The following is a 23,278-nucleotide window of genomic DNA, read 5'->3' as shown; positions in this document are numbered from 1 at the left end:
TTGCTTTCTAGATGAGAGTGTTGGCCCGTAGACAACTGTGAGGACGAATGTCGAAGAAGTTTCAGTGGGGGAGACAGTTGCTGAGACATGGAACTCTCCTATGATAATGTTGGAGATATCGAGGTAGTCGTCATTCCAGAGCAACAAGATTCCACCTCTCGTGCCGCTCAAACCTCCAGCCGGTTTAAACGCATACTTGTTCAGCCTATGGCCTCCCAAGTGGGACGCCATGAACTGGTCGATGTCATGCAACTTTGTTTCCTGTAGGCACGCAAGATGGCAAGAAGTGGTGGTAATTGTCTCTCTTACAGTGTCCCGGCGCGCTCTTCTGTTGAGCCCACGCACGTTCCAGCACAAGATTTCTAAATTGGTTGTTGTCATTTGTTGCACGATGTTAACTCTGTTGCAGGTGCAAGTGACCTGACGCTGCTCTGTTTTGTGGGTGGCCCTGGAAGCTAGCTGAATGCTGCCCACAAATGCTGACAAAGGGAGATGCAAAAGGAGCACATAACATGCCATGAAGATCAGCCTTTAGAGTTACAGCCAAGATTAAAGCGTAGTCGCCGGACGAAAGCAGTTTTGAGCGTTGACAACCCGCTCTGAACCAAAATTCTGACATTGATTTAGCTATCATTAAACTAGGCTGGGCGCTGGGGATAAATGCTGCAGACGCCGCTTAGACTGCAGCCGCCTGCGCCAGCACCTAGAGGTTTGCTGCTTCATCTTGAAGATCATCGATCGCGTCCCCAGCGACAGCAGCGAGCGCTTCATCAAGCTCCTCGGCGCCATCATCGTCGAGGTTGAAGGCGGCGGTCAGCGCAGCAACAACGTAGTGCGGTAACGGACCCTGGAACATGGCCAGGAATTCCTGTAGCGCATTTTCAACAGGGAGCAAATCATCATTGAGCAAACCAAGCTGCGGCAGAGATTTCTTTGAGCACGTTGCATTGTTGTCATCGGTCGAGCAGTAGCAAGGCGGGCACTCCGACGTACCGCAGTCATGTCGAAGCCGCGATGGCACAGCTGACGTTTGGGCGGTATTGCTGGTGCCGGCGGCGTGGGCGCGTCCCCAGTTGGAGCCTTGTCATTCTGCGGGATGTCGTTATGGTTCAGCAGTGGTGGCGTCGGGGTGACGGAGAGGCAGTCAACCAGTGCCGGGCCTCCTGGGGCAGCCGATCCCTCGTTATGCTGTAGCTCGTTCGCGCCCGTAGCCGCCGGCGCTCCGTTCCCGGTGCCCGGCACAACAGCCAGCTCGCTAGGCACCGGAACAGTGTTCGCCGAGTGTGCGTGGCCAGCCCGTTGGTACATGCCGACGAAGCTTCCATCAAGTGGCGCAGGTGTGGCCCGGGTTGGTGAGGGAGGACGCTCGAGCATGTCGTCGATGTCGGAGGCTGAGAGCAGGCGCATATGCTGCAGAGCTGCGTCCACCTCTCCCATAGTTGCCGCCGGCGGCAGGTCGGTGAGGATGCGCTGGAAGACATCCGCCGCCGGAACCAAACAAGGAGCCGGCGCAGCACATCCTTGCGCTCCCCCAATGCCGGACCAGGCTTCATCCCGTTCCTCCTCTGCGCCAAGCAGTTGCAGCCTGTCTGCAAGTGCCGCTGCCTTGGCGATGTAGTCGTTGCAGAGGCTGTTCAGGGCTTGCGTGTCGGGGATGCCGGGAAGCCGATTGCCGTTGAGGTAGTTCCTGGCCGCCTCCTGAATGTTTGAAGCCTGATTGTGAAAGAGAAATTGCAGTTCAATCACCTCTCTGGAGCGTAGATCCATCAGCCTGGGCAGCTGCTGAGGAAGCACCACATCCTGCGTTGGCACAAATTGCCTGTTGCCGCCATGTGGGGAGATGCTGTCCACAGCCGCCTCGTGCCTCTTGCCGCCGTGTGAGGAGCTGCCTCCTCAGTTCCGACGTCTAGGGGAGCGCTCCCACTCGCGGTATGCATCGCGGTCGCTCCCCTTACGCCCTTCGCTGCCGTGCCTGCCGCCGTGGTCACGGCCGCGACCATCACGTTCGTCGTCGTCCCTGCGTCGCCAAACATTCCACCAGTGGTGATGGTCGTCGTTGTAGCTCCGTCGTGGGCGATCCTTGTCCTCTCCGTCCTTGCGGCGCTGCTCGCCAACGTGGCCGTCGTGGCCAGCGTGGCGACCGCGTTCTCCGGCACGCAGGGGAGATGGTTGCCGACCCGGCCGCTCCAGCCCCCGCCTAGGGGCCGATTCGCCATCGACGACCCCCAGACGCCAAGTCGGCAGCTTGCGCGTTGTCGGCGTGCAGGTCCAGTTGTCGAGGTTGACCGACGCGGCGGTGTAGTCCTGGAACTCCTCCAGGGGCACAATGACAGGGTGCTTGACCCCTCTCTGCCATCGCTCCGGCGGGGTGTCGGAGACCTGCACGGAAGCCAGGTGGGGGTCGTGTGCTCGACCTGTGAAGGTGAGCCAGACCAGCTTGGAGATGGCGCTCGGGTTGGCCGTCCAGGCCCACAGATCGATGGTCTTCGTGTCCGCCGGCGTGTCGAGGTTGGTCTCGATCCCTTCGAGCGCACAGGTGCGGCTAATGATGCGCTCTGCCAGCTCAGCCGACCAGGCGTGTCGCGGGACGCCGTCGAGACAGAGCTTGACGCGGAAGAGGAGGGCCACCCCTTCGGCGTCGCGGATGCTTCTCCACTTGATGAAAAAAACTTCGATGCCACGACGTTTCGCCGAGCCTTTCTCCAGGGCCACCGTACAATGGCGGGCATATTTGAACTTGATAAGGAAGGACTCAGGGAAATGGCAGGTCACCTTCACCTCGTCGTGCCGCAAGTTGAACTCTTCCCGGATGGCCGCTTCCACCTCCGCCGGCCCAGTGGACTCCGGGCCGTGCACCGCCCAGGTGACGGCGCCAGTAGTGTCCCAGTCGCGCAGACGGTCGTCGATGACGCGGGTGGACTGGACGAGGCAGTCCTCAGCTTCAGGCCTGGTGGCAAGGTCGCCGAGGCGCGACATCTTGGTCCTCGACGTCGGCTTGGGCGGAGGCGGGAGTTCCTTGTGGCTAGTGCGGCGGTGGATGGTGGTCGCCGGCTGCGATGATGCCAGACGGTTGCGGCTGGCGCGGTGGTTGCCTGATGTTGACTTGGCCGGCGGCGTGTGGCGTTGACTGCGGTGCGGTGGGCCCCGGCCACAGGCACGTGCGCGGTGGCCGGAGCGGTTGCAGACGAAGCAGCAGTACTGGGCGCGGCAGGTGGCCGCGCGGTGGCCGGGGGCGAGGCAGATGAAGCAGCGCCCGTGTGTTCTCTCCCGGAAGACTCGCAGCGCTGCCTGGTTTTGTTCCCTTGAGCGGCTTGGTTGGTGCCGGCGTAAATGCGGGGCGCCGTTGCGGAGTGAGTCCCTGCATTTCCTCCACCAGTACGCCCCCCTTGACCTTCACCCAACCTTCTTCCGCGGACGGTTCTGGCAAATTGAAGGCGCTGCGAGCTGTCGCAGCAGGGGGGCGTGGTGGCGCCGCGCAGCTGTCCCTTCCGGAGCGGCCGAGACGCGAGCGCGATGAGCTATATCCCGACGGGGTGGCGTGTTGGAGCCGGGGTAGTAATTGCTTCTTGCTGGGATCGTAATGGCGGACTTGAGCTTGGTGGTTGGTGCATTGGACGGAGTGGAATTGAAGACCGGCTGGGCTTCTCCTCTGACGACCTCTGCAAAGGAGCGTGGTGGAGGCGTGGGCATACCTTGCTGGGACTCCGGCGTGTCCGACACCACCGAGCATCCTCGGAGCTTGCTGTCAGATCCAGATCTGGGCGGCGTGGTGGGGAGCGATTCCGCTTGGGGGACGGCATGGAACGGGGCTGCGCTAGCGCGTGGGGCTTTGGAAGTGGGTGGGGACGGCCAGGCTGCGGCGGAGGACCTGGGTGCGTCCGACGGGCGGTGGAGGAGGCGCGGCGGCGGCGCTGTCGCCTCCGGTGGGTGGGGGGCGCGCTCTCTCCAAACGGTCATCGACTAGCTTTGACCAAATCTATAAAAAAATATAGCAATAACTTTACTATACAACATATTGCACTACATGGTGGATTCAATGAAATAAATTTGGTATTATTAATATTTTCTATAAATTTAGTTAAAAATAAATAAGTTAGGCCAAATCTAATAGGACATGTAAATAAAAATAGAGGAAGTATGTTACACTAAAAAATATTGAAACTACTTCTATTTAGCCTACAAACTCTATACGAGAGCCCATTTCACGTTGCAGCCAAATGGGGCTATCACACTTCCCCCATTCAGGCCCTGAGCCTGCGATTTTTGCTTCCCCAGATCCCCTGCCTGCTCCGCTTCTCCAGGATATCCGCGTTACTGACATCTGACACCACACACCATGAATGTTTTTCTTGAAAAAAATAAATTCATTCATGAGCTTCAAATATATATCTACAGGAGATGCCTTGTTGATAGCATCTAAATATAAAATATACATCCAATTAAATACCAATGTATTGCCTCAGATGGGTCGTTGATGTTGCATTACATCAGTTTCTAATATATCTACAGAAGAAGCAAATGCTAGCTAATAAATCATCCATTCATTCCATCTTGAAGGTGATGCATAGAGCTATAGGAGGAACGCACGTCAGGTAGGTTGAAAAAGGCATGGAGCCTTTGCCTCCTGGAGCGTCAACTGATGCCACAGAACGCCATGGAACTCAGCTCATCATCTTGAGGGAAGATCAGCAATTCAGCACTACTTAGGGCCGCCAGCGCGCTCCACCATGACATCATAGAGTTGTTGGCCATTCTGCTCATAACATTGTGTTGAACACCGTGATATTGGGAAACAAATATTTTTTTCGACTTGAAGGCTAAATTAGTACTTACAAATATCACGGGGAAGAAGTGGATCTGTCCCTCAGGTTTTGTTTGGGTCTCTTTGAAGTAAACCAAGATAGGAAATTGTGGCCACCATAGCTCCCAATTTACGAACGTTGAGTACCTATGCATGAACTGAATTGTTAGATTGTGAACCTCTTATCATGACCAAAGAAATTGGCTGGGAATTCTAGCACAAAGGATTAGCATACTTCCAACGGTTCTTGCCACCAACAAAAACATTTTCACCTGACTCCTGCAGTTGGTCTCCAACTTTCACCTCCTATATAACACAAGCTTATGAAATGTTATAAAAAGTAGGTATGTTCATCATTTCAGATGCAAAGATTGAGTTTTTAAATAATAAAATCCTCATCATCTGCTTTTTAAAAGTAAAGGCGAAAGCCACACCGCGCCGCATCACCCTGTGGCACTGGAAGAAGCTAGAAGCCCCTAACACAACAGAGGGATTAGCGCCGGAGCGCATGGAAGAACCACAGAGTTACACAACCTGGTTCATATTACACAACCTGGTTCATATTTTTTCTCTCCAAAAAAACGTTTTATGTATTTGCGTCATGCAAGCCAGCAAAAAGTTCTCGAAGACATTTTCATGAGTTGACTGGCATACTTTCAAATATTCATTTTGCTCCTAAGATAAGAAAAGTACAGGGTACGAACCAGGGCTTCATTATCAAAGACGAACCTCACTCTTGTAGTCTGCAGAGAAAGAATGCAGCACAGCCAACATTAGAAACCAACTAAATCATAGTTAAAAACACACATGGGACTGAGGATATATCAAATTCCTTATTTTTATATTTAATAGTGAGATACTCAGGTTCCTTAAAAATGATACAGTCAAGAGTGCTGAGTTGAATTGTTATGTTGCTGATAGCAGGAATGAGAGAAACACATGGATGTCTGCGCAAATAATACATAATATAGAACTATAGTAGAGAAATTGGTTTAACTAAAATGTTGTAATATATGCCCTCGAAAAAAAATATTTATATACTCCATGAGTTAACTTGCACATGCTCTTAGAAACAATATAATCCTCTGATATTATGTGATCAGCATGAATCAAATAGATGATTTGAACTCCAAAAGCAGCCTGGTTAGGGTATGCTGACCTGGAACAAAAGAAGAAGCCCCAGCAGTCCTACAGGAGCAGCAGCCAAAAGATTGTCTGCATATGCAAAAGCACCAGCAATCCCTGCGTTTGGACAATAGCTGTTGTTAAATCACTTAATAACCATGCTAAACACTTGCCATCTTCTTCTGTTGCTGTAATAAGTACATGCTAAGAGATGTTCTACTTACTAACTTCAGAGCTCACCAAGTATAGCAATTGGTAACCTATAGTCGGGGTCAGGGACAACCGTTTCTCTAGTCCTTGATTTTCTTCCAATCTAGGAAGAAGGAAACAATATGTTAGTGGGTCAAACAAGCTGCAAGCTAAATTCACTTGTAAAGAATGAGCTCTCGCAACACAACGTATGTAGAAAACTTGCAATGAAGTCATAGTGAAATTTAGTTTCTCAGAAGCCATTATCAGAGCACGTGTATTATGTTTCTCAAATGCGCAGGAGCTGCATGTCAGAACAGTCAGGAATTATCACTGTGTGAAATTAATTTGGTGTAGCATGGAGTTATATGCACAGATTGACTTGGCACACTCTCTGCAATTCAACATTCGTTGCTCATTTGTTTTTTCTTTTATGATTATGAATTTATGATATACTGCTAAAAAACCAGATTTTTAATGATCATGCGAACATACCTAGCACTTTTGAGGACTGTAATATGCATGTCACGTCAAGCATAATATAGAGTCAACAGGTGTCCAGTGAGAGAGACACCAGTATGCAAATTGAAGATTTATAGGCTTAAAATTTCTACTTTCTCCTCTGAGTTTTTATAATGCACAGATTAACTTGGCTCACTCTCCACAATTCAACATTTACCGCGCCATTTCTTTCATGATATATTGCTAATAAACCAGAAATAACGATGCAAATGAAAATTTATTGATTTAAAGCAAATCACACTAGGAGGTACTGAGAAAGGTAGGCTACACTAAGAAGTTTGCTAACCAACCACAGATACTATTGCCATGCGACGCTTTTGCCCATGGTCATGTACCCTAGCCAAGTAGCCCTTGCCTAGAGCATTTGCAGTGCTCCATGATGAACTAGCTGAAGCCACTCCATACGAGATCACATCTCTAGCTGCAGAATTCAATCAAAACCAAATCATACATTGCAAATGTGTCCCAATTTAATTCTTCTGGCAAGTAATTGCAATTTCTCTCAGAAGTCTGAAGCCAGCAGCCACCAGCCAATACTAATCCTCAAGATACTATGAACACAACAGATGCGCAAGAGATGCAGTATTTTGGGCAAAAAAGCAGGCACCTCTCTATTACTCCCTCTGATTCCAAATATAGATCCAATGACACTTGCAGCTTTAGTAAAAGTATACCATTTTAAATAGTGAATTATATATTATGAAAGTATTCTCCATGATGAATATTGTAGCATAGCATCAACCATATGTTTTGAACCTAAGTAACTTTTCATGTATTGATGGGCCAAATTTAAAAAGTGTGACAGGACAGAATCATAAAACGACCTTAGGTTTGGAATCAAAGGGAGTAAGTACTACAGTACTAGTTTGTAGTTTCCGGTTTATGCAACTGGCAGGTAATAAGATAGCCATGCTGAACCTAACCAATCGTACGGTTTTAGCACAGATTCAGTATCAAAGAAGGGCCATCGCGAGTCCGTTGCAAAATCAGCCGGGGACTCCGAAGCTGAATGTTGAAAGTCCGTCTCGGTCTACGCTCGAAACAACATCACCAAGGCGAGGAGAGGGGCGGCGAGGGGGATCATGGAGGGACCGGGGCAGGTTACCTCTGGCTGGAGCTGTGAGGAAGAGGGGTGAAGATAACGAGAGAGTGGTCGCCATGGCTCCGCCGTCTTCTGCTCTCCGCCCTCACAGCTCCCCTGTGGTGTGATTGTGTCCAGACATTACTCCCGGCACGGCGGCAGAGGCGCAGAGCGGCACCCTGGCTTGGCACGTGCGCGCTCATGGGCCGGGTCACATCTTCCTTTGGATTTTGGTGGGCTTTCTTACCAAGAGAGGTCCATAGTTTCCTCTTTTCTTGGTGTTTAATCTCGTGGTCAAACATAGAAAATGTACTGTTATAACCAGGAACAAAAAATATGTCATTATTTTTTATTCTATATCTATATATTTTCAAATTTTCTTGGATCCAAAATATAGGTTAATTTATATTTATTGTCAAACATATCAAAATTTGATTACTATACACAAAAAAACGTATGGATTAAAAACATATTACTCCTGTCTTACCATTTTCGTATCATTTGTGGCTATGCTCTTCGCTCCACCTTCATTGCTCGCTCCCTCTTGCCTTGAGGCTTAATCCAATAGTTTTTTTACGGTAGCAACAAACGTTCATGTATTTATGCAACTAATATAGATTTTTAAAATGTTTGTGCGTGTACATCATACTATCTTCACTAACTCCCATAAGAATCACAAACCATCAACCAATAATCGTCATAGCAATTTGAGTTATGAAAGGCTATGAGCCTAATAAAATGGCAGATTAATAATGAACAATGGTAGTGCTAGAGTAGAAGAATGTCTATATTTAGTTAGAGGGACCAAATTAAGTACACTAACGAGAAGAACGTGAAAGAAACCATTCTTCAACATACATCTACTTTCGCTACTGCCCGTAGTACCCGTTGAGCACCATTATTGCAATAAAAAGCCAGCTATTCACAATTTCAAACTTCTATCTCCTTGTTACGCTTTCAAGAAACTTGAAAATTTAGTGGGACCCACCACAGTCCAGGAGCACACTACTGAAATCCACAGCCGTCCAACCCTTCAAATCGATTCAAGTCCAGCCGTCCAATTCAAACCATCCCCACCCCGTGTACAAAGTTTAGAGAGAGAGAAGGAGAGAGAGATGGGGGCAGCGAGAATAATAACCGATAAATGCTTAAAATATTTCAGATTCAAAAAAACTGCGAAGAGACCAGACCTCCATTGCCCATTAGCTTCTTCTCCCCCCACCCCCCACCGTCTCCTCCTCGATCCCAAACTCTAACAAGATTTCGCCTTTCCTCCTCTCATCTCCTCCCCAAATCCAATTCCTCTCAATCTCCGTGTCCCGGTCCGAAATTTGGCTTCTTGGGTTTGATTCCTTCGACCTGCCGCGCTCTCCCCCCTCGTGTTTCCCGCTGCTTCTTGAGTTCTAGACTCTGGATGAGTTGAGGAGCTCGCCCCTGTTCAACGCCTTTCGATCCAATTCCGATAGCTCGCGCTGCAAGATTTGGTTTTTGAGCCGGTGCGCGGAGGTCCGGGTACGGATTGCATAGCCCGCCTCGAGGTTCTGCCGTTCTGGCATCGGTGACCTAGTATTGGTGGGCATTCTGGTGGTGCGATGGAGCAGGAGAAGAATCAGCAGCAGCAGCAGCCGAAGCCGGCTGTTTTAGCCGCCGCGGGCGAGATGAAGGTACCCGCGGTGGCTCCGCAGCAGCCCAAGCCGGCGCCCCCCGCGATGCCGGTGTCTAGGCAGTGGCCTATGGCCTTCAACCCGTAAGGAAGCTCCTTGGCTTGGGATTTTTCCCCCTTTTGTTAGTGTGTTTGCATATGGTTTCGTTTTTGCTTCGTGGGACCTGTTGGGTTTAGCTCAATTGTTTCATTTTAAATCTTGTTGCATGTGATGCAAATCTGTTTAAATGAGTTGGCGATTTTTGAATATTAAATATTATGAAGAGCTTGAGTAAAATACATTCATTTGCTCGTCTCTCCTGTAGTAGCAATTGCGTGCCTATGACTTCTGTAAAGATGTTTGAGGTGTATTGGAGCTTAGAGTAAATTTTAGTAATTTGGGTTCTGTCTGACCATGTTGTGCTAATCAAAACAGGTACACATGCACAGCACCGTGGAAGGTAAATATCACTGAATTCGTTATTGATATCATGGTTTGCAATTAGTTAGCATTGATGCTTATTGCTTAAACATATCTTATCTGAATTGGTTATTGGCTATGATGGTTTGTAATTGATTAGTATTGGTGCTTACACATTTATTAACAGAGGCTTTGGTCAGATGGTTGGAAATGTTGATTTCTTTGAGTTCAAACTATAGTGCATACCTTTTAAGGCCAAGTGTTACGTTTTTTTTTGTGCAGACAAGTTTTATATTCTTCAAATTTGTCAGTCAACATACATGATTGGGACCTTGCCTTTCATGTCTTCCTACAGAAATTGTGTTTCTTGCGGTTCGATTATTTTGCATTTAGAAAAAGAGTGGTGCTTGGAACATATTCCTTTTATTGACATGGTGTTGCATTCTATTTTTTGCAGGCCTGAAGCAAAAAGTGGCACTCCAAAGAAAAAGAAGCACTGTAATTGTAGAAACTCAAAATGTTTAAAGATGTGAGTGTTGATTTTCATTGCACATACAATTTCATGTTAGCTGCAAGGCAAACATAAGTACAAAACAGTAGGCCCTCCATCAATTACATCTTAAGGGCACTGAAAGGAACTCACTAAGAATGGTCTAACTGGAAAGGAACTCACCATTGAGAGTGCTCCGTGGTTTTGTAGCTAATGAAACATAAATAGATAAGTTGTGTATACCAAAGTGGATTATGCGCGTTAGTATAGGTATATGGGAGCTAACACTTTTTGTTTTTGTATTATTTTAGTTCAATTGCCTTCGCAACTTTCTTTCTCATGCACTAATCTGTTACTCTTATTATTGCTTCTTTAATACTTTGGTAATTTGAGTAATTTCAAGTAATCTTTTCAAGAGCTGTAACATTAGATTGCACTTTTTCTGTGATTATTTGATTATTTTCTTTATATAGCGTGTTATGCTATGTTACAAGAAGGTAAGCTCGCTGACTTGGTGTTTATTTGTTAGGTACTGTGAATGCTTTCAAGAACAACAATTCTGTGATGGCTGCAACTGTTCAAATTGTGGAAATATTGTTGGGAACGAGAAAGCCAGACAGGAAGCTATTAACGCGATTGTTCAGCGTAACCCACTTGCTTTTCAGCCTAAAATTGAAAACGGCCCAAGTACACACAATGTTCGAAAGGTACCTTCCTCAACAGTAGTTCATATGTCTCATATCCTCGAGAAATTCATTCCAGTTTGGAGAGAGATTATTTTTCTTCCAATTATCAGTGAAACAGAGAACACTAAGTAATGCAGTGACACATTCATCAATAACTCTGTTTCTTAGCATTTTGTGATTACATGCTACTGTCGTAACTGGATCTAAGAAATGGGGATGATAGCATCGAGGTTAAATGTCTTGTTTAGCTGTTCTTTCTTGGATTCTGGCAAGCCAGAAATTGAATGATCAACAGGCGGTGATTGATGTCCGAGTTAATTTTATTTTCTTTCTCCTCATTTTTTTTTGAATTGTCAAGAATTTCCATGTTTAAAGGGCTCAAATAGCGAGTAAAGGAGTGAAAAGGGCTCAAAACAATATGTTCTGGTAGCCAAACTGTCCTTGTTTTTAACCCTGATGCAATCCCTAAGTTTTATTTTCATCAATATATCTCTTTTGTATATTTGCTATGATGTAATTTATAGAGTTGCATGCACCAACCAATTCAACCCAAAAGATTAACTTATGGGAAGAGGTGTGCAATTCACTTATACTTCAACAATCCCCCTCATGTGTAGGCTCCCTCAGACCTCAAACGTGGAAATTAGTGCAATTATTTTATTTAATCACGTCTGCTAGGATTTGAGCTTGAGACCTCTAGCCCTGATACCATATTGAGTTGCATGCACCAACAAATTCAACCCAAAAGCTTAAACTGATGGGAAGAGGTGGGCAATTCACATGTACTTCAACATAATTTATTATAACTACAGCTCAGATCTCTATCTCATCTCATTGGACACCTATGTATCACTGATATACAGCTGTGCCTGTGTACATCGATCTTCCTCTTTATATTACCAAATTCCTATCTTTGAAAAAGTGCACATTACTGTATCGGTGACACACAAGACACCAGTTCGACACACTCAGCATGTAGGTTTCATGTTGTATTTACTTTCGTCCTCATTGGTTAACATTTGTACAATTATTCTTAATTGAGACATTTATGTTCTACCCCTCAAATTGACATTATTCATTTATCTAATTCATAGCCTCTTATATTAGTCTCTATGTATTGGTATTTTTGTTCCAATGGCTTTAATTAACATGAAAACTGCCAAGTGATCTTGGATTTCTTTGTTATGTTACATTTTAGGCTTCAAGATTTTGTGTTGACCAATTAAATTTCCATTTTATTCGTTATTAGCAGGATATTTTTCTCTGTTTTTCCTAGTGCTGTTTTTTCCCCATGTTTGTTAGCACTTAGCAGGATATTTTCTGTTTTTTGGAAATTTAATTCTGAAAATGTGTCTAATCCGTATGTTCTAGGTTGTTTGTGTTTTTGCCCAATGAATACACTCTTGTTTCTTTTGCTTGAGCTGCATGTGACCATACTGTCATTCTTGACTGTTAGGATAATTCTGGAGCAGTGCCTCTTGTGCCAAAGCACAATAAAGGTTGCCACTGCAAGAAGTCAGGGTGCCTAAAGAAGTACTGTGAATGCTACCAATCAAATGTTCTTTGCTCCAAGAATTGTAGGTGCATGGACTGTAAGAACTTTGAAGGAAGTGAAGAACGAAAAGCTTTAATTCAAGGGGACTATGCATCTGACGGAAATCAAATTCAACAAGCAGCTAGTGTAGCACTTAATGGTACCATTGGATCATCACGATACAACTGTTCTCCGGTGCGTAGAAAAAGATCTCATGAAGATGCCCTAGGTCCTAGGATAAACAGTGAAGGAAGTATGCCAGAGACACAATTTCTAAAGGTATGTTCCAACTCCCAAACGGTTTAATCAGCAACAAGCAACTGCGCGAATGAATCTTGAGCTGCATATGAAATTTAACTGAATACCCCTGTTTTAAAAAACGTTTTAAAACTACGTTTAATCTTGATTAAACTCTAAACTTTGGCCTAGCGTTGCGTTTAATCACAATGTCGTTTAATCACAAAAGACGTTTAATCTACGTTTAATCACAAAAAACTCTAAACCATAGGCTAGCGTTCACCTAGCGTCTAGCGTTTTTTAAAACCTTGCTGAATACTGAGTTTAAACAGATAATTTCTTCTCTTGTTATTGGCATCACTATTCCTTGGATGCTTGACATCACTTCTTTTTGGGCTAATGCTTATTTATTCGTCTAACCTTTTTTTTTCCATTCTTTGATTTTCTTGTGTGCTAGGATAACCATGCAGATGTTTCATTGCATGCACCCTCTTCCACAGGATTTGATGGGCATAATGCTGCCAATTCCCAATCTAAATCATATAACCCAACCTACAGGTAGGTTGAATTAAAAGATATTTAGCCTTTTATATTATAAATAGCACAATAGTATACAATGAGCTGATTATCTGTTAAGGACCTAGAATTGCTCAATTGCCCAGCCAACTAATGCTACAGAAAGACGCTCTGCACCTCTGCTTGTTTGCACTACCTCTCAAAATGGGAAAAAGGAAGGGACTTTTGGACTAGCGCCATTTCAGAGGGCCGCACTCCTTATATAGCTTCAGTTGGGAGTGTAAACCCTTCAACTTGCAAACATTTAAGTGCCTTATTTAGAAAAACATTTAATTGCGATGTTACTGCAACATTTTTGTGACCAGTCATTTCTTAGAAGTTATTTGTGACATCATTGTTTATGCTAATCTGCATTTTTATAGGATTATTTTAAGCCCAATATATTAACGAACAACTTTGCTCCTCCCTGTTTACTTATGTCTACCTACTTCTATCAGGTCTCCACTTGCAAACACCATCCACCTTAGTGAGGTCAATGACCTAGTCACACAATTGGTGACTGTGTGCAGAATGGCTGCAGCGACAATAGCTGGTACAGAGTCTTTGTCCTTCATTCCTATTTTTATCTAAATATTTGTTAAACCCAAAATTTGCATAAACATTAGCGCTTTAAGTATTAGATATCACCAAGAGAATTGCGTGCACCGGAAATAAGGAATGGCATGATACTTAGAAGGCATTAACCTTGATTTATGATTCCTTTTGTTTTTTTTAAAAAAAATCCCAGTTGTTTAAATTTGTTAACTAGTAGCATTTTCAGATCATGTGCTAATGTTCTTGGCCATCCAACCACATTTACTTCCACATAATAAATCAATTAGAAGTCTAGAATCAACCTAGACCAAATCTTTGAGCATTATATGCTCCATGAAAATAATATAATGGTAATTCCAAAGTGAAGCAAAAAAAAAAACTTAATATTTACCTTCTATTTTCGTGGAAACAGTAACTGATCTTTGTATTGAAAAATATCAGTGTAATCATTTGAGATGAACATGGGAATGCATGTAAGTAGGGTTACCGGTTCAACATGTGTGTGTGAACATTCGAATGAAAATTGATTATGTTGTATAAGTGACAAGCCTCAAGCTAGAATTTTGCACCTCTGTTTTGTGAAGGAGTGATTGCCATGACCCTATATACGTTTCTAACTCTTTTTTTCCCCTTTTGCTTGTATGTACAGATAATAAAGTGAATGGGACTACAGTGGAGAATCAATACCATGTGAATGGTGGTTTAAACAATGGTAACTGCAAACAGCAGGAACTGAAAGAAGCCTCCCAGATGGACATCCTCAGAAGAGGATGTAGTGATCAACCAAACATTAATGAAATTGACTCCCATTGGTCTGACACAGCTAAAGATTCTAGGCCTGCATCTCCAACAACACAAGCATTAATGTGTGATGAGCAGGGGACCACATTTGGAAATGATTATAGATGTTCATTTCCCTCAGTTTCCTGTGATCAAGATATTTCCGAGATAAATGCTGCACAAGAAAACCTAGTATTGACTGGGTTGCGGGAGTATCTTCGTGTGATTATCACACGTGGAAAAATAAATGGTGAGTCAGTGTTGCACTCTTGATCTTGTTGGTGTGGCCTTCAGTAGATGTGTCATTCAGTTTCTTACGTGCAGATAAAATGCAAGTAGTTTTCCATGGGGGATTTAAACTGGTAATTATTTGACCATTTAAGAGGTAATCAATCTGATTAAGTGTCAAATCTGGAAACCGTGGGAGCTATAGTTCCCTGAAAAGCCACTATGTATGAAAATTTGACTCTGAACTCCCATCATCACTAGCAATGTCTATTTATGAAATTTGGAGATATATGCTAGAGCTATATGAGGCCCATGCTTTTCCATGTTTACATATGTTCTTTTTTTAATTACTAGATCCTAGAAACCGGCACTTCTTATACCCATGCAACTTTTGTCTGCTTATAGACACTGTTGGAAGTTGTAGGTGTTCACACTACAAACGTAATCTTTCTTGTTATTATTACACTATTTTCAGATGAGCTTGTCATTGTAACATTGGTGCTCATGTCACAGAACACAAATCCTCATCAGAGGCAGCGATGGAATCGGATGGCCGACAACATCACGGAGCAGCACCTTCTATTGCGCCGAGAGAAGTTGGAGGAAATGCTCCTGCGAATTGCGCTGAAACCCCTAGAACTAATCAACAATCGACCCAGAATGATGGATCGGAAAGGCAATAGTGGAAGCTCTGTAGGATTAGGTACAGGATCGAAGTTTGCGCATGTGAAGATCCCTGCGCTATAAATTGTTTCTGTACATAGATGGGCAGGATAGATCGTATAGTCCCTGTTGCCGTTTCTGGCAACTGGCAACAGCCATTCATGAGGTGTAGGAAGCAAAAAAAAAAAAAAAAGGTCAGCTACACGCTGATGTAATAATAATTTAATAAATTCTGATCCATTGTTTGATGTTTCTGGGATTTTGTGTGAAGCTGATCCTTCTGAATTTATCACTGACAGTGATCTTGAGACTTGAGAATGTGAGCACTTCATCGAGCATGTATTGCTAATTGCTGAAAGCAAGTAAATCTGGTTGCGGTCATATTTTATTGAAATTTGGTGACGTGGCATGAAGAGTGTACATGAGTACAGTAGAGTACATCCCTGTGTACGGACGGTCAGCCAGGCGACAGCAACAGACCATAAATTCGAGCGACCATTTCAACACTGAATCAGTCTTCCCGGCTGCTACAAATGCATCACAGCAACAGCTAATGGCAACACTGAATCTGTTCATAGTTCAGACAGATCGGGGAGCTGAACACCTCGTGCGCTCGCCATGGCCATGCACGCGGCGATCCTCTTCTTGGCGCTGGCGGCGCTCGGCGGCGGCGCCGACGGCTGCGTCCCGGGCGAGCGCGCCGCGCTGCTCGACGTGAAGCGTGGCTTCACCAGCGACCCGGACGGCGCGCTCTCCTCGTGGACGGGCCTGCGCCCGGACTGCTGCCGGTGGAGCGGCGTCGTCTGCGACAACGTCACGGGCCGCGTCGCGGAGCTCCGGCTCCGCAACGCGCTCGCCGACGGCGGGAGCACCGGGCTCAGCGGCGAGATCAGCCCCGCGCTGCTCCGCCTCCCGCGGTTCGCGCGCACCTGGACCTCAGCCACAACAGCCTCAGCGGCGGCGGCGTGGCGCCGCCGCCGCCGCTCCCGCGGTTCCTCGGCTCGCTCTCGGCCCTCCGGTACCTCAACCTCTCCTCCACGGACGTCGCCGGCGAGGTCCCGCCGCAGCTCGGCAACCTGTCCCGGCTGGTCACCCTCGACCTCAGCTCCCTCTCCGGCCTCCACTCCGGCGACCTCTCCTGGCTCGCCGGCCTGTCCTCTCTGGAGTACCTCGACATGGGGTCGGTGAACCTCAACGCGTCCGTCGGCTGGGTGCGCGCCGTCAGCATGCTCCCGTCTCTGCGCGTCCTCTCCTTGCCTCTGTGCGGGCTCACGACGTCGCCGTCGTCGTCGTCGCCGGCGAACCTGACACGGCTCCAGAGGTTCGACTTCTCCTCCAACGCAATCAACGCCTCGACCGTGGACGCCTGGTTCTGGAACGTGCCGACCCTCACGTACCTCGACCTCTCCGGCAACTCGCTGTCCAGCCCGTTACCCGACGCCATCGGCAACATGACCGGCCTCCATGTGCTCAACCTCGACGGCAATGGCATGGTCGGCATGATCCCCGCGACGCTGCAGCGCCTCTGCAGCCTGCAGGTGCTGGACGTGACGGTGAACCAGATCGGCGGCGACATGGCGGAGTTCATGGACAGGCTCCCCCGCTGCGCGCTGGGGGACGTCCGGGTGCTGCAGCTGTCGGCAGCCAACGTATCCGGACGTCTGCCGGAGTGGATCGGCGACATGGCTCAGCTGACAGACCTTGACCTCTCCTTCAACAATCTTGCAGGAGAGATACCCCAAGGAATTGGCAAGCTCTCAAAGCTCACCAGGCTCTTCCTGAACAAGAACAACCTGAATGGCAGCTTGTTGGAAGCCCACTTTGTGAACCTGGTGAGCCTGGAGTGGATCGACTTGTCGCAGAACTCGATGTCGATGGAGATCAGGCCCAGCTGGAAGCCTCCTTGCAAATTGGTGTATGCTTACTTCCCTGATGTCAGGATGGGTCCACAGTTCCCAGCATGGATCATGCACCAGCCAGACATCAAGTACTTGGACATCTCCCATTCAGGTATAGTGGACAGACTGCCACAGTGGTTCTGGAAGTCCTTTTCAGATGCAGTTTACCTGAACATCTCGGTGAACCAGATCAATGGAAGGTTGCCATCCTCTCTGAGATTTATGAACTCTTCACTTACAATATATCTCGGAGCGAATAACCTCACTGGCTCTGTGCCACTGTTACCGGAGAAGCTGCTTGTATTGGATCTCTCAAGGAACTCTTTATCTGGCTCAATCCCATCAGAGTTTGGAGCTCCTGAATTGGTGGAGCTGGATGTCTCCTCCAATAGGATCAATTGAACAGTGCCAGCATCTCTATGTCAGTTTCCAAACTTGCTGCACCTGGATGTATCAAACAACGGTCTGACCGGCCACCTCCCTCGGTGCCGAAATGTGTCGTCCGATGGTGGCTTTGGTCTTACTACTCTCATCTTGTACAATAACAATCTTTCAGGGGAGTTCCCAGTGTTCCTGAAGCACTGCAAGGCTATGACATTCCTTGATCTAGCTCAGAACATGTTCTCCGGGATCATACCGGAGTGGATCGGCAGGAAATTGCCATCCTTGACACATCTTCGGTTGAGATCAAACATGTTCACTGGCAACATCCCTACTCAGCTTGCAGGGCTTGGTGATCTGCAGCTGTTGGACTTAGCCGAGAACAGGATATCTGGTTCCATACCTCGTTCTCTTGGAAACATGACCGGCATGACCCAAGAACACCCACCACTTTCTCTGAACCCATTGACAGGCTATGGTGCATCGGGCAACGATCGGATTGTGGACAGTCTTCCAATCGTGACAAAGGGACAAGATCGTGACTACACCAGTGGGGTTATCTACATGGTGAGCCTTGATCTTTCTGACAACGTTCTCAGTGGAGAGATCCCGGAGGAGCTCTCTGCTCTCACAGGATTGGTGAACCTGAACTGTCCAGGAACCACTTGAATGGAACAATCCCATGGAACATTGGAGCTATAAAGAAGCTGGAGTCCCTCGACTTGTCCATGAACATGCTCTCTGGTGGTATCCCATCTAGTCTATCAGACTTGACTTCACTGAGCCACCTGAACGTGTCCTACAACAATCTGTCAGGGATGATACCTCAAGGGAACCAGCTCCAGTCACTTGCCAATCCAGCATACATCTACATTGGCAATGCCGGTCTCTGCGGGCCGCCTTTACCGAAGAACTGTTCGTCTGGGGGCGATGACAGTGTTCAGCAGGCTCCTCTCCATGGAGACAAAAGTTTGTCCAAGATCGTGTTCTTTTACCTTGGATTGGCTGTAGGACTTGTGGTGGGGCTTTGGCTGGTGTTCTTCTCCTTGCTGTTTGTGAAGACGTGGAGGTTTGCGTATTTTCAGGCCATTGACATGGCGTATGATGTTGTGTATGTTTTTGTTGTCGTGAGGTTGTCGAGGCGCAGTAGCGCGAAGGAAAGCGCTACGAGCTAAGCAGATTGATTACTGAACTCATGAATTGATCACACACGTTGTACATTGTAAATGCTTGTCTGCAATGTAAAGTAGTTCAAGTTTGTAGCATGAGGTTTGTATAAGGATGACACTGATTGCTGTATTGGGTGCCCTCTGACTGAATGGCCTAGCTAGCATACGTGAGCGTTCGTGTCTGTACCATGTTTGCCACGAAGAAATAGTACTCCTTCTAATGCAACAAACATTTTAAGTTCAGATAGCGGTGTTTCTTCACCTGCGTTCATTCTGCCTAGGGGTGCCAATTGGTATCCATTAGGTGCCCCTCCAACCCTCTCTAGTTCAAAATTTTATACTAAATCTCCAAAATCATATCTCAATTTGGAAAATTAGTATAAAATTTTGAACTAGTGAGGGTTGGAGGGGCACCTAATGAATACCCATTGGCACCCCTAATTCTGCCCTTGATGATAAGATACAGGAGTTTGCCACATGCCTACGTCAATCCATGCAATAAATTGCAGCAAGACAGAAGAAGAGGCACGTCGCTGCCGAGGACTCCGGTGAAGACCGGTCGTTCGGACTCGTGATCCGGTCGCCGGAGTTCAATGCGAGGAGATCGAGGACCGATGCCGGCAACAGTGTCCAAGTGAGGTGTGCTGATGATTCTGTCCCTATCGCTTGACTCACCTTTTTGATGAACCGTAGAACTTTTTTTTTTACTTTCTTAACTTGGGCTGGGCGGCTCTGTTCTATCACCAGATGGATGTGAAGGAAGGTGGATTGTGAAGGCACTGGAGCTACGATCCATTACCACCCCACGAGTCGTGGTTGACCCGGCAAGTCTGTGGTCTGAAGATGGATGCATGGGCCGGTGATTGTATCTGCCAGTTCTCCTGAATTCAGATGCATCCCCTTCCGTCCAGGGATGAGACGGCGGCCAACTGCATACAGATACAGACATACAGTGTGTCACCTCTCACGTCGTCTTCTCCTATTATCAGGTTGTCGGGATGACTCGTGTGGAAGCTGCCTGGCGTCGTGGTCTGCACACTGAATTGGAAGAACTAACAGGAGATGAACCTCACAGCACAGCGTAAACATTCAAAGATGACAGAAGTTCATCAGTGGGTACGCGTCTTGCGTCCGATGAATCCTGGAATTCTTGAACGCGGCCGTAACATGGTATCCCCTTTCGCTCTCATGTCCTCCAGTAATTGCCGAGTTGTCGCATGCATATGCATGCCAAGACTTCTGTGGATGCTAACAGGAAGTCCACGACCACAGATGATATTTTGCCTCGTTCGTGTTCTCACCGATCAGCAACGTACTGTGCTCATTGACTCATTGTGGGCCCTGTTATGGCCTCAGGCGATGGATGTGGCCGGTTCGCCGCCGTAGGTAGCTGTATAGATGGCCAAAGGGGGGCCCGGCATGGGCTCCATTAACTTTAAGGCACGACTACTAAACAAAGACCGTGCTGTGCTCGTCCACGGACTAAGCTGCCGGCCCAGGCACGCTGAAATTACGAGCCAGCTGCTAAATGTGCCTGGACTAGCCCACGTGCATGAAGCGGCTCTACCGGCACGACCGCACGAGGCATTAGCCTGCAAATGAGTTGTGTTGAAATCGGTTTAATGAGTTAGATTTTGATATAAAATATGTTTGAGTGGGTTAAAATAGGTTGTACTTCCTCCGTTCATAAAAAATGCAACTATGAAATTCGTGCCGGTCAAACTAGTTCAAGTTTGTTCAAACTTATATTAAATAGTATTAGTACTTATATCTTCAAATAAATTTACTATGAAAATATAATCTATAAGTAATCTATGGTACTTATTTTGTATTATGAATGTTATTATTTTTTCTATAAATTTAGTTAAAGTTTAAACTATTTGACTTCTCGAAAAACGAGAATTGCATTCTTTTGTGGATGGAGGAAATATTAGGTATTTGGGTAGGGCGGGCGGGTCCTATGTAAATTTGGGTTGGGGTGGTCTGAAATGGATATTTTGTGCAAAACAGTACGACTACATATAAATGTCGGTCCATATTAAGAGCCGGACTCTAGAAATAAAATCACACGTTTACATTATAAAATTTTATTAAAATTGACTGAAATTTATTGAAGATGACTCAATATAACTAGCACATACTCTGTACAAAACAGTGTGACTAGAATTACACGTGGATCCCACTTCAAGAGCCAGACTCTAGAAATAAAACATCGCGTTCATACTATAAAAATTTATCAAAATTGATTGAAATTTGTTGAAAATGACTCAGTATGACTAGCAGCTACTCTGTGCAAAACAGTATGGCTAGAATTACAGGTGGAGCCCACATCAAGAGCCGGACCCTAGAAATAAAACATCGTGTTCAAACTATAAAATTTTATTGAATTTAACTGAACTTTTTTTTGGAGATGATTTAGAATGACTAGCAGCTACTCTATGCAAAATAGTGTGGCTAGAATTACAGGTGGGTCCCACGTCATCAGCCGGATCCTGGAAATATAACCTCGCGTTCACACTTTTAAATTTTATCGAAATTGGCTGAAATTTGTTGGAGATGATTCAGCATGACTAGCAGCTACTCTGTGCAAAATAATATGGCAAGAATTATAGGTGGATCTCACATCAACAGCCGGACCCTGGAAATAAAGCCTGGCGTTCACACTTTTAAATTTTATCAAAATTGACTGAAATTTGTTGGACATGACTCAGTATGACTAGTAGCTACTCTGTGTAAAACAGTGTGGTACAGCCTACTATAATTTTTTTTGGGAAATCAATTTTTATTGGGTTATAACCATGTTTGGCTAATAGTTTATGACATTATGAGCGAAAATATTTGGGATGGATTGATGTGTGGTGGTGGTGGTGGTTTAATTTGGAGCGAGATGAGTAATATTAATGTTTCTCATAATAATAGATTGATGTGGGTATAGTATGGTTTCTAATCTATTTGCAAGGTTAGGTATGTGTTGTGCCGCCCAGGCCCGATTGACCCCATGCCGTGCCAAAATCCGTGCTGTGGGCTGACCCATGGGCTGCATGCCACGTGGCCATCTATAGGTAGGTGTGGGCTAACACACGATTATTTAGCTCGTGGGTGTGCTCATCTGATGAGCTCTCACACAAAAACTATATAAGTTCTTCTTTGCCTGTGTTTCTCTTTGAAATTGTGACAAGCATGGTTCCATTAGCTTGTGATTTTAGTAATTATATGATAATATGATCAATGGGACAAACAAAGTCTGTAAGTGCGGTTTGTAGGATTTGTAGCTCCTATGGATGTTGTTCAATCCATAGTCAAGATGTCCAAATTGCTGTCAAGGTGTCCAAATGACACAACCGAGACAAGTTGGACAAAGTGCACTAGAAATCAGGCGACTGACTAAACTGATGGGTTAGAGAATTAATGGGTCAGTGCAATGCTAAGTTGACACGGGGATCAAGTGAAGAGGTCACAGAGGCACCGGTTGAACCAATGGTGCAATCAAGAGCGTTGACATTGATAAGAGAGCATGTCAAGTAGCAGATGAGGATGAGGGACAAAGCCTTCAGAATTGGTGGAACTGATGGTCGGTGCAATGACGACGTCAGCAGACAAGGATAACTGGAGCTCAACGGTAAGTTCAACGACTAGTAGCAGGCACAGTGTGTCTGGTTCAACCGACGGTGGCGACAGTAGCCTATAAAAACGTCTCACCCCGAATCATTTGAGGTTGTTGAAGTTAGGAGAAGTCATACACCCTGAAAACACTTCCAAACTAGAAGAGTACCAAATGATTACATCCATTGGCCTGAGAACATCCTTGAGAGTGTTAATGCAAGTTTAGCTCTAGTGAGAATGAGAGATAGCAAGATGTTGCTACCTTTTGGATTGGTTTTAGAGTGAACCAAAGTTGTATCTTGGTGAGCCGGTCCTTTGGAGTCTTGGAGACTCGCCGGCAAGTCTTTTTCCTCCGGCTTGGTGTGGAGCGACATCGACAACCATTGTGTTGGGGACGTGGACACCCTCATCCTTCATGAAGAAGGTCTTTAGTGGAAAGTGGCATCAAGGTGACCGGGAACTTGACGTGAGCCTTACTGTATGAACCTTTGTGCCAAGTTAGGGTTGTCCTGGAAGAGACTTGGTCGCAAAAAAACAATACTCTTAGCGAGTGCTTCAACAATATAGACTAGAGATGACTTAGTACCTACTGATACCACGGGATAAATCTTCGTTTCCAGAGTTTGCTTCCTTACTTTTATCTCTCTCTCTCTCTCTCTGTGTGTGTTGGGGGGTGGGGGAGGGGTGAAGAGGCTAGCTATCAAGTTTATTTTTTATA

General features: G+C 46.0%; 4 protein-coding genes and 1 pseudogene across 5 annotated transcripts; 3 read left to right on the top strand and 2 right to left on the bottom strand.

The window, feature by feature from the left end:
• Positions 1 to 493: 493 nt before the first annotated feature.
• LOC120655372 lies at positions 494 to 1,847 on the bottom strand. The gene is made up of 2 exons (XM_039933137.1): positions 994 to 1,847; positions 494 to 868 (listed from the first exon to the last, which is right to left on the bottom strand). The coding sequence occupies exons 1-2, from the start codon at positions 1,765 to 1,767 to the stop codon at positions 704 to 706; spliced, it is 939 nt and encodes a 312-aa protein (XP_039789071.1). The 5' UTR covers positions 1,768 to 1,847; the 3' UTR covers positions 494 to 703.
• Positions 1,848 to 4,343: 2,496 nt separating this feature from the next.
• LOC120655371 lies at positions 4,344 to 7,897 on the bottom strand. Its single transcript, XM_039933136.1, has 8 exons — positions 7,743 to 7,897; positions 6,928 to 7,058; positions 6,167 to 6,239; positions 5,961 to 6,043; positions 5,506 to 5,544; positions 5,037 to 5,107; positions 4,834 to 4,948; positions 4,344 to 4,753 (listed from the first exon to the last, which is right to left on the bottom strand). Exons 1-8 carry the CDS (start codon positions 7,795 to 7,797, stop codon positions 4,700 to 4,702), a joined length of 621 nt encoding a protein of 206 aa, XP_039789070.1. The 5' UTR covers positions 7,798 to 7,897; the 3' UTR covers positions 4,344 to 4,699.
• Positions 7,898 to 8,874: 977 nt separating this feature from the next.
• LOC120655370 (protein tesmin/TSO1-like CXC 5) lies at positions 8,875 to 15,844 on the top strand. 2 transcript variants are annotated; one of them, XM_039933135.1, is made up of 8 exons: positions 8,875 to 9,465; positions 10,239 to 10,310; positions 10,801 to 10,978; positions 12,414 to 12,770; positions 13,186 to 13,286; positions 13,742 to 13,836; positions 14,488 to 14,868; positions 15,360 to 15,844. In XM_039933135.1, exons 1-8 carry the CDS (start codon positions 9,311 to 9,313, stop codon positions 15,527 to 15,529), a joined length of 1,509 nt encoding a protein of 502 aa, XP_039789069.1. In that variant the 5' UTR covers positions 8,875 to 9,310; the 3' UTR covers positions 15,530 to 15,844. The 2 variants fall into 2 exon arrangements, with proteins under 2 accessions (XP_039789069.1, XP_039789068.1); XM_039933134.1 differs by having other exon boundaries at positions 8,877 to 9,465; positions 9,797 to 10,310.
• A 283-nt stretch (positions 15,845 to 16,127) lies between these two features.
• Positions 16,128 to 17,809, top strand: LOC120653370 (receptor-like protein EIX2). The gene is made up of 2 exons (XM_039931129.1): positions 16,128 to 16,426; positions 16,459 to 17,809. Exons 1-2 carry the CDS (start codon positions 16,128 to 16,130, stop codon positions 17,807 to 17,809), a joined length of 1,650 nt encoding a protein of 549 aa, XP_039787063.1.
• A 156-nt stretch (positions 17,810 to 17,965) lies between these two features.
• LOC120655369 lies at positions 17,966 to 18,997 on the top strand (annotated as a pseudogene).
• The last annotated feature ends 4,281 nt before the right edge of the window (positions 18,998 to 23,278 follow it).

This window comes from Panicum virgatum, chromosome 1N (assembly GCF_016808335.1).
Source record: "Panicum virgatum strain AP13 chromosome 1N, P.virgatum_v5, whole genome shotgun sequence".
NCBI lineage: Eukaryota > Viridiplantae > Streptophyta > Magnoliopsida > Poales > Poaceae > Panicum > Panicum virgatum.
The sequence above is the reverse complement of the archived record's forward strand: the minus strand, read 5'-3'. Positions and strand labels throughout refer to the sequence as shown.

What these genes read in the sequence shown, in the direction of transcription:
- LOC120655372 (XM_039933137.1), bottom strand. Translation starts at nt 1,767, where the DNA reads ATGGATCTACGCTCCAGAGAGGTGATTGAACTGCAATTTCTCTTTCAC. An exon ending in GCGGCTTCGACATGACTGCG is followed by an intron (nt 869 to 993) that starts GTACGTCGGAGT and finishes AATGCGCTACAG; the next exon opens with GAATTCCTGGCCATGTTCCA.
- LOC120655371 (XM_039933136.1), bottom strand. Translation starts at nt 7,797, where the DNA reads ATGGCGACCACTCTCTCGTTATCTTCACCCCTCTTCCTCACAGCTCCA. An exon ending in GTTACCAATTGCTATACTTG is followed by an intron (nt 6,044 to 6,166) that starts GTGAGCTCTGAA and finishes GTCCAAACGCAG; the next exon opens with GGATTGCTGGTGCTTTTGCA. An exon ending in GGTGGCAAGAACCGTTGGAA is followed by an intron (nt 4,949 to 5,036) that starts GTATGCTAATCC and finishes GTTCATGCATAG; the next exon opens with GTACTCAACGTTCGTAAATT.
- LOC120655370 (XM_039933135.1), top strand. Translation starts at nt 9,311, where the DNA reads ATGGAGCAGGAGAAGAATCAGCAGCAGCAGCAGCCGAAGCCGGCTGTT. An exon ending in CAGAGACACAATTTCTAAAG is followed by an intron (nt 12,771 to 13,185) that starts GTATGTTCCAAC and finishes CTTGTGTGCTAG; the next exon opens with GATAACCATGCAGATGTTTC. An exon ending in CACACGTGGAAAAATAAATG is followed by an intron (nt 14,869 to 15,359) that starts GTGAGTCAGTGT and finishes CTCATGTCACAG; the next exon opens with AACACAAATCCTCATCAGAG.
- LOC120653370 (XM_039931129.1), top strand. Translation starts at nt 16,128, where the DNA reads ATGGCCATGCACGCGGCGATCCTCTTCTTGGCGCTGGCGGCGCTCGGC. An exon ending in GCGCTGCTCCGCCTCCCGCG is followed by an intron (nt 16,427 to 16,458) that starts GTTCGCGCGCAC and finishes CAGCCACAACAG; the next exon opens with CCTCAGCGGCGGCGGCGTGG.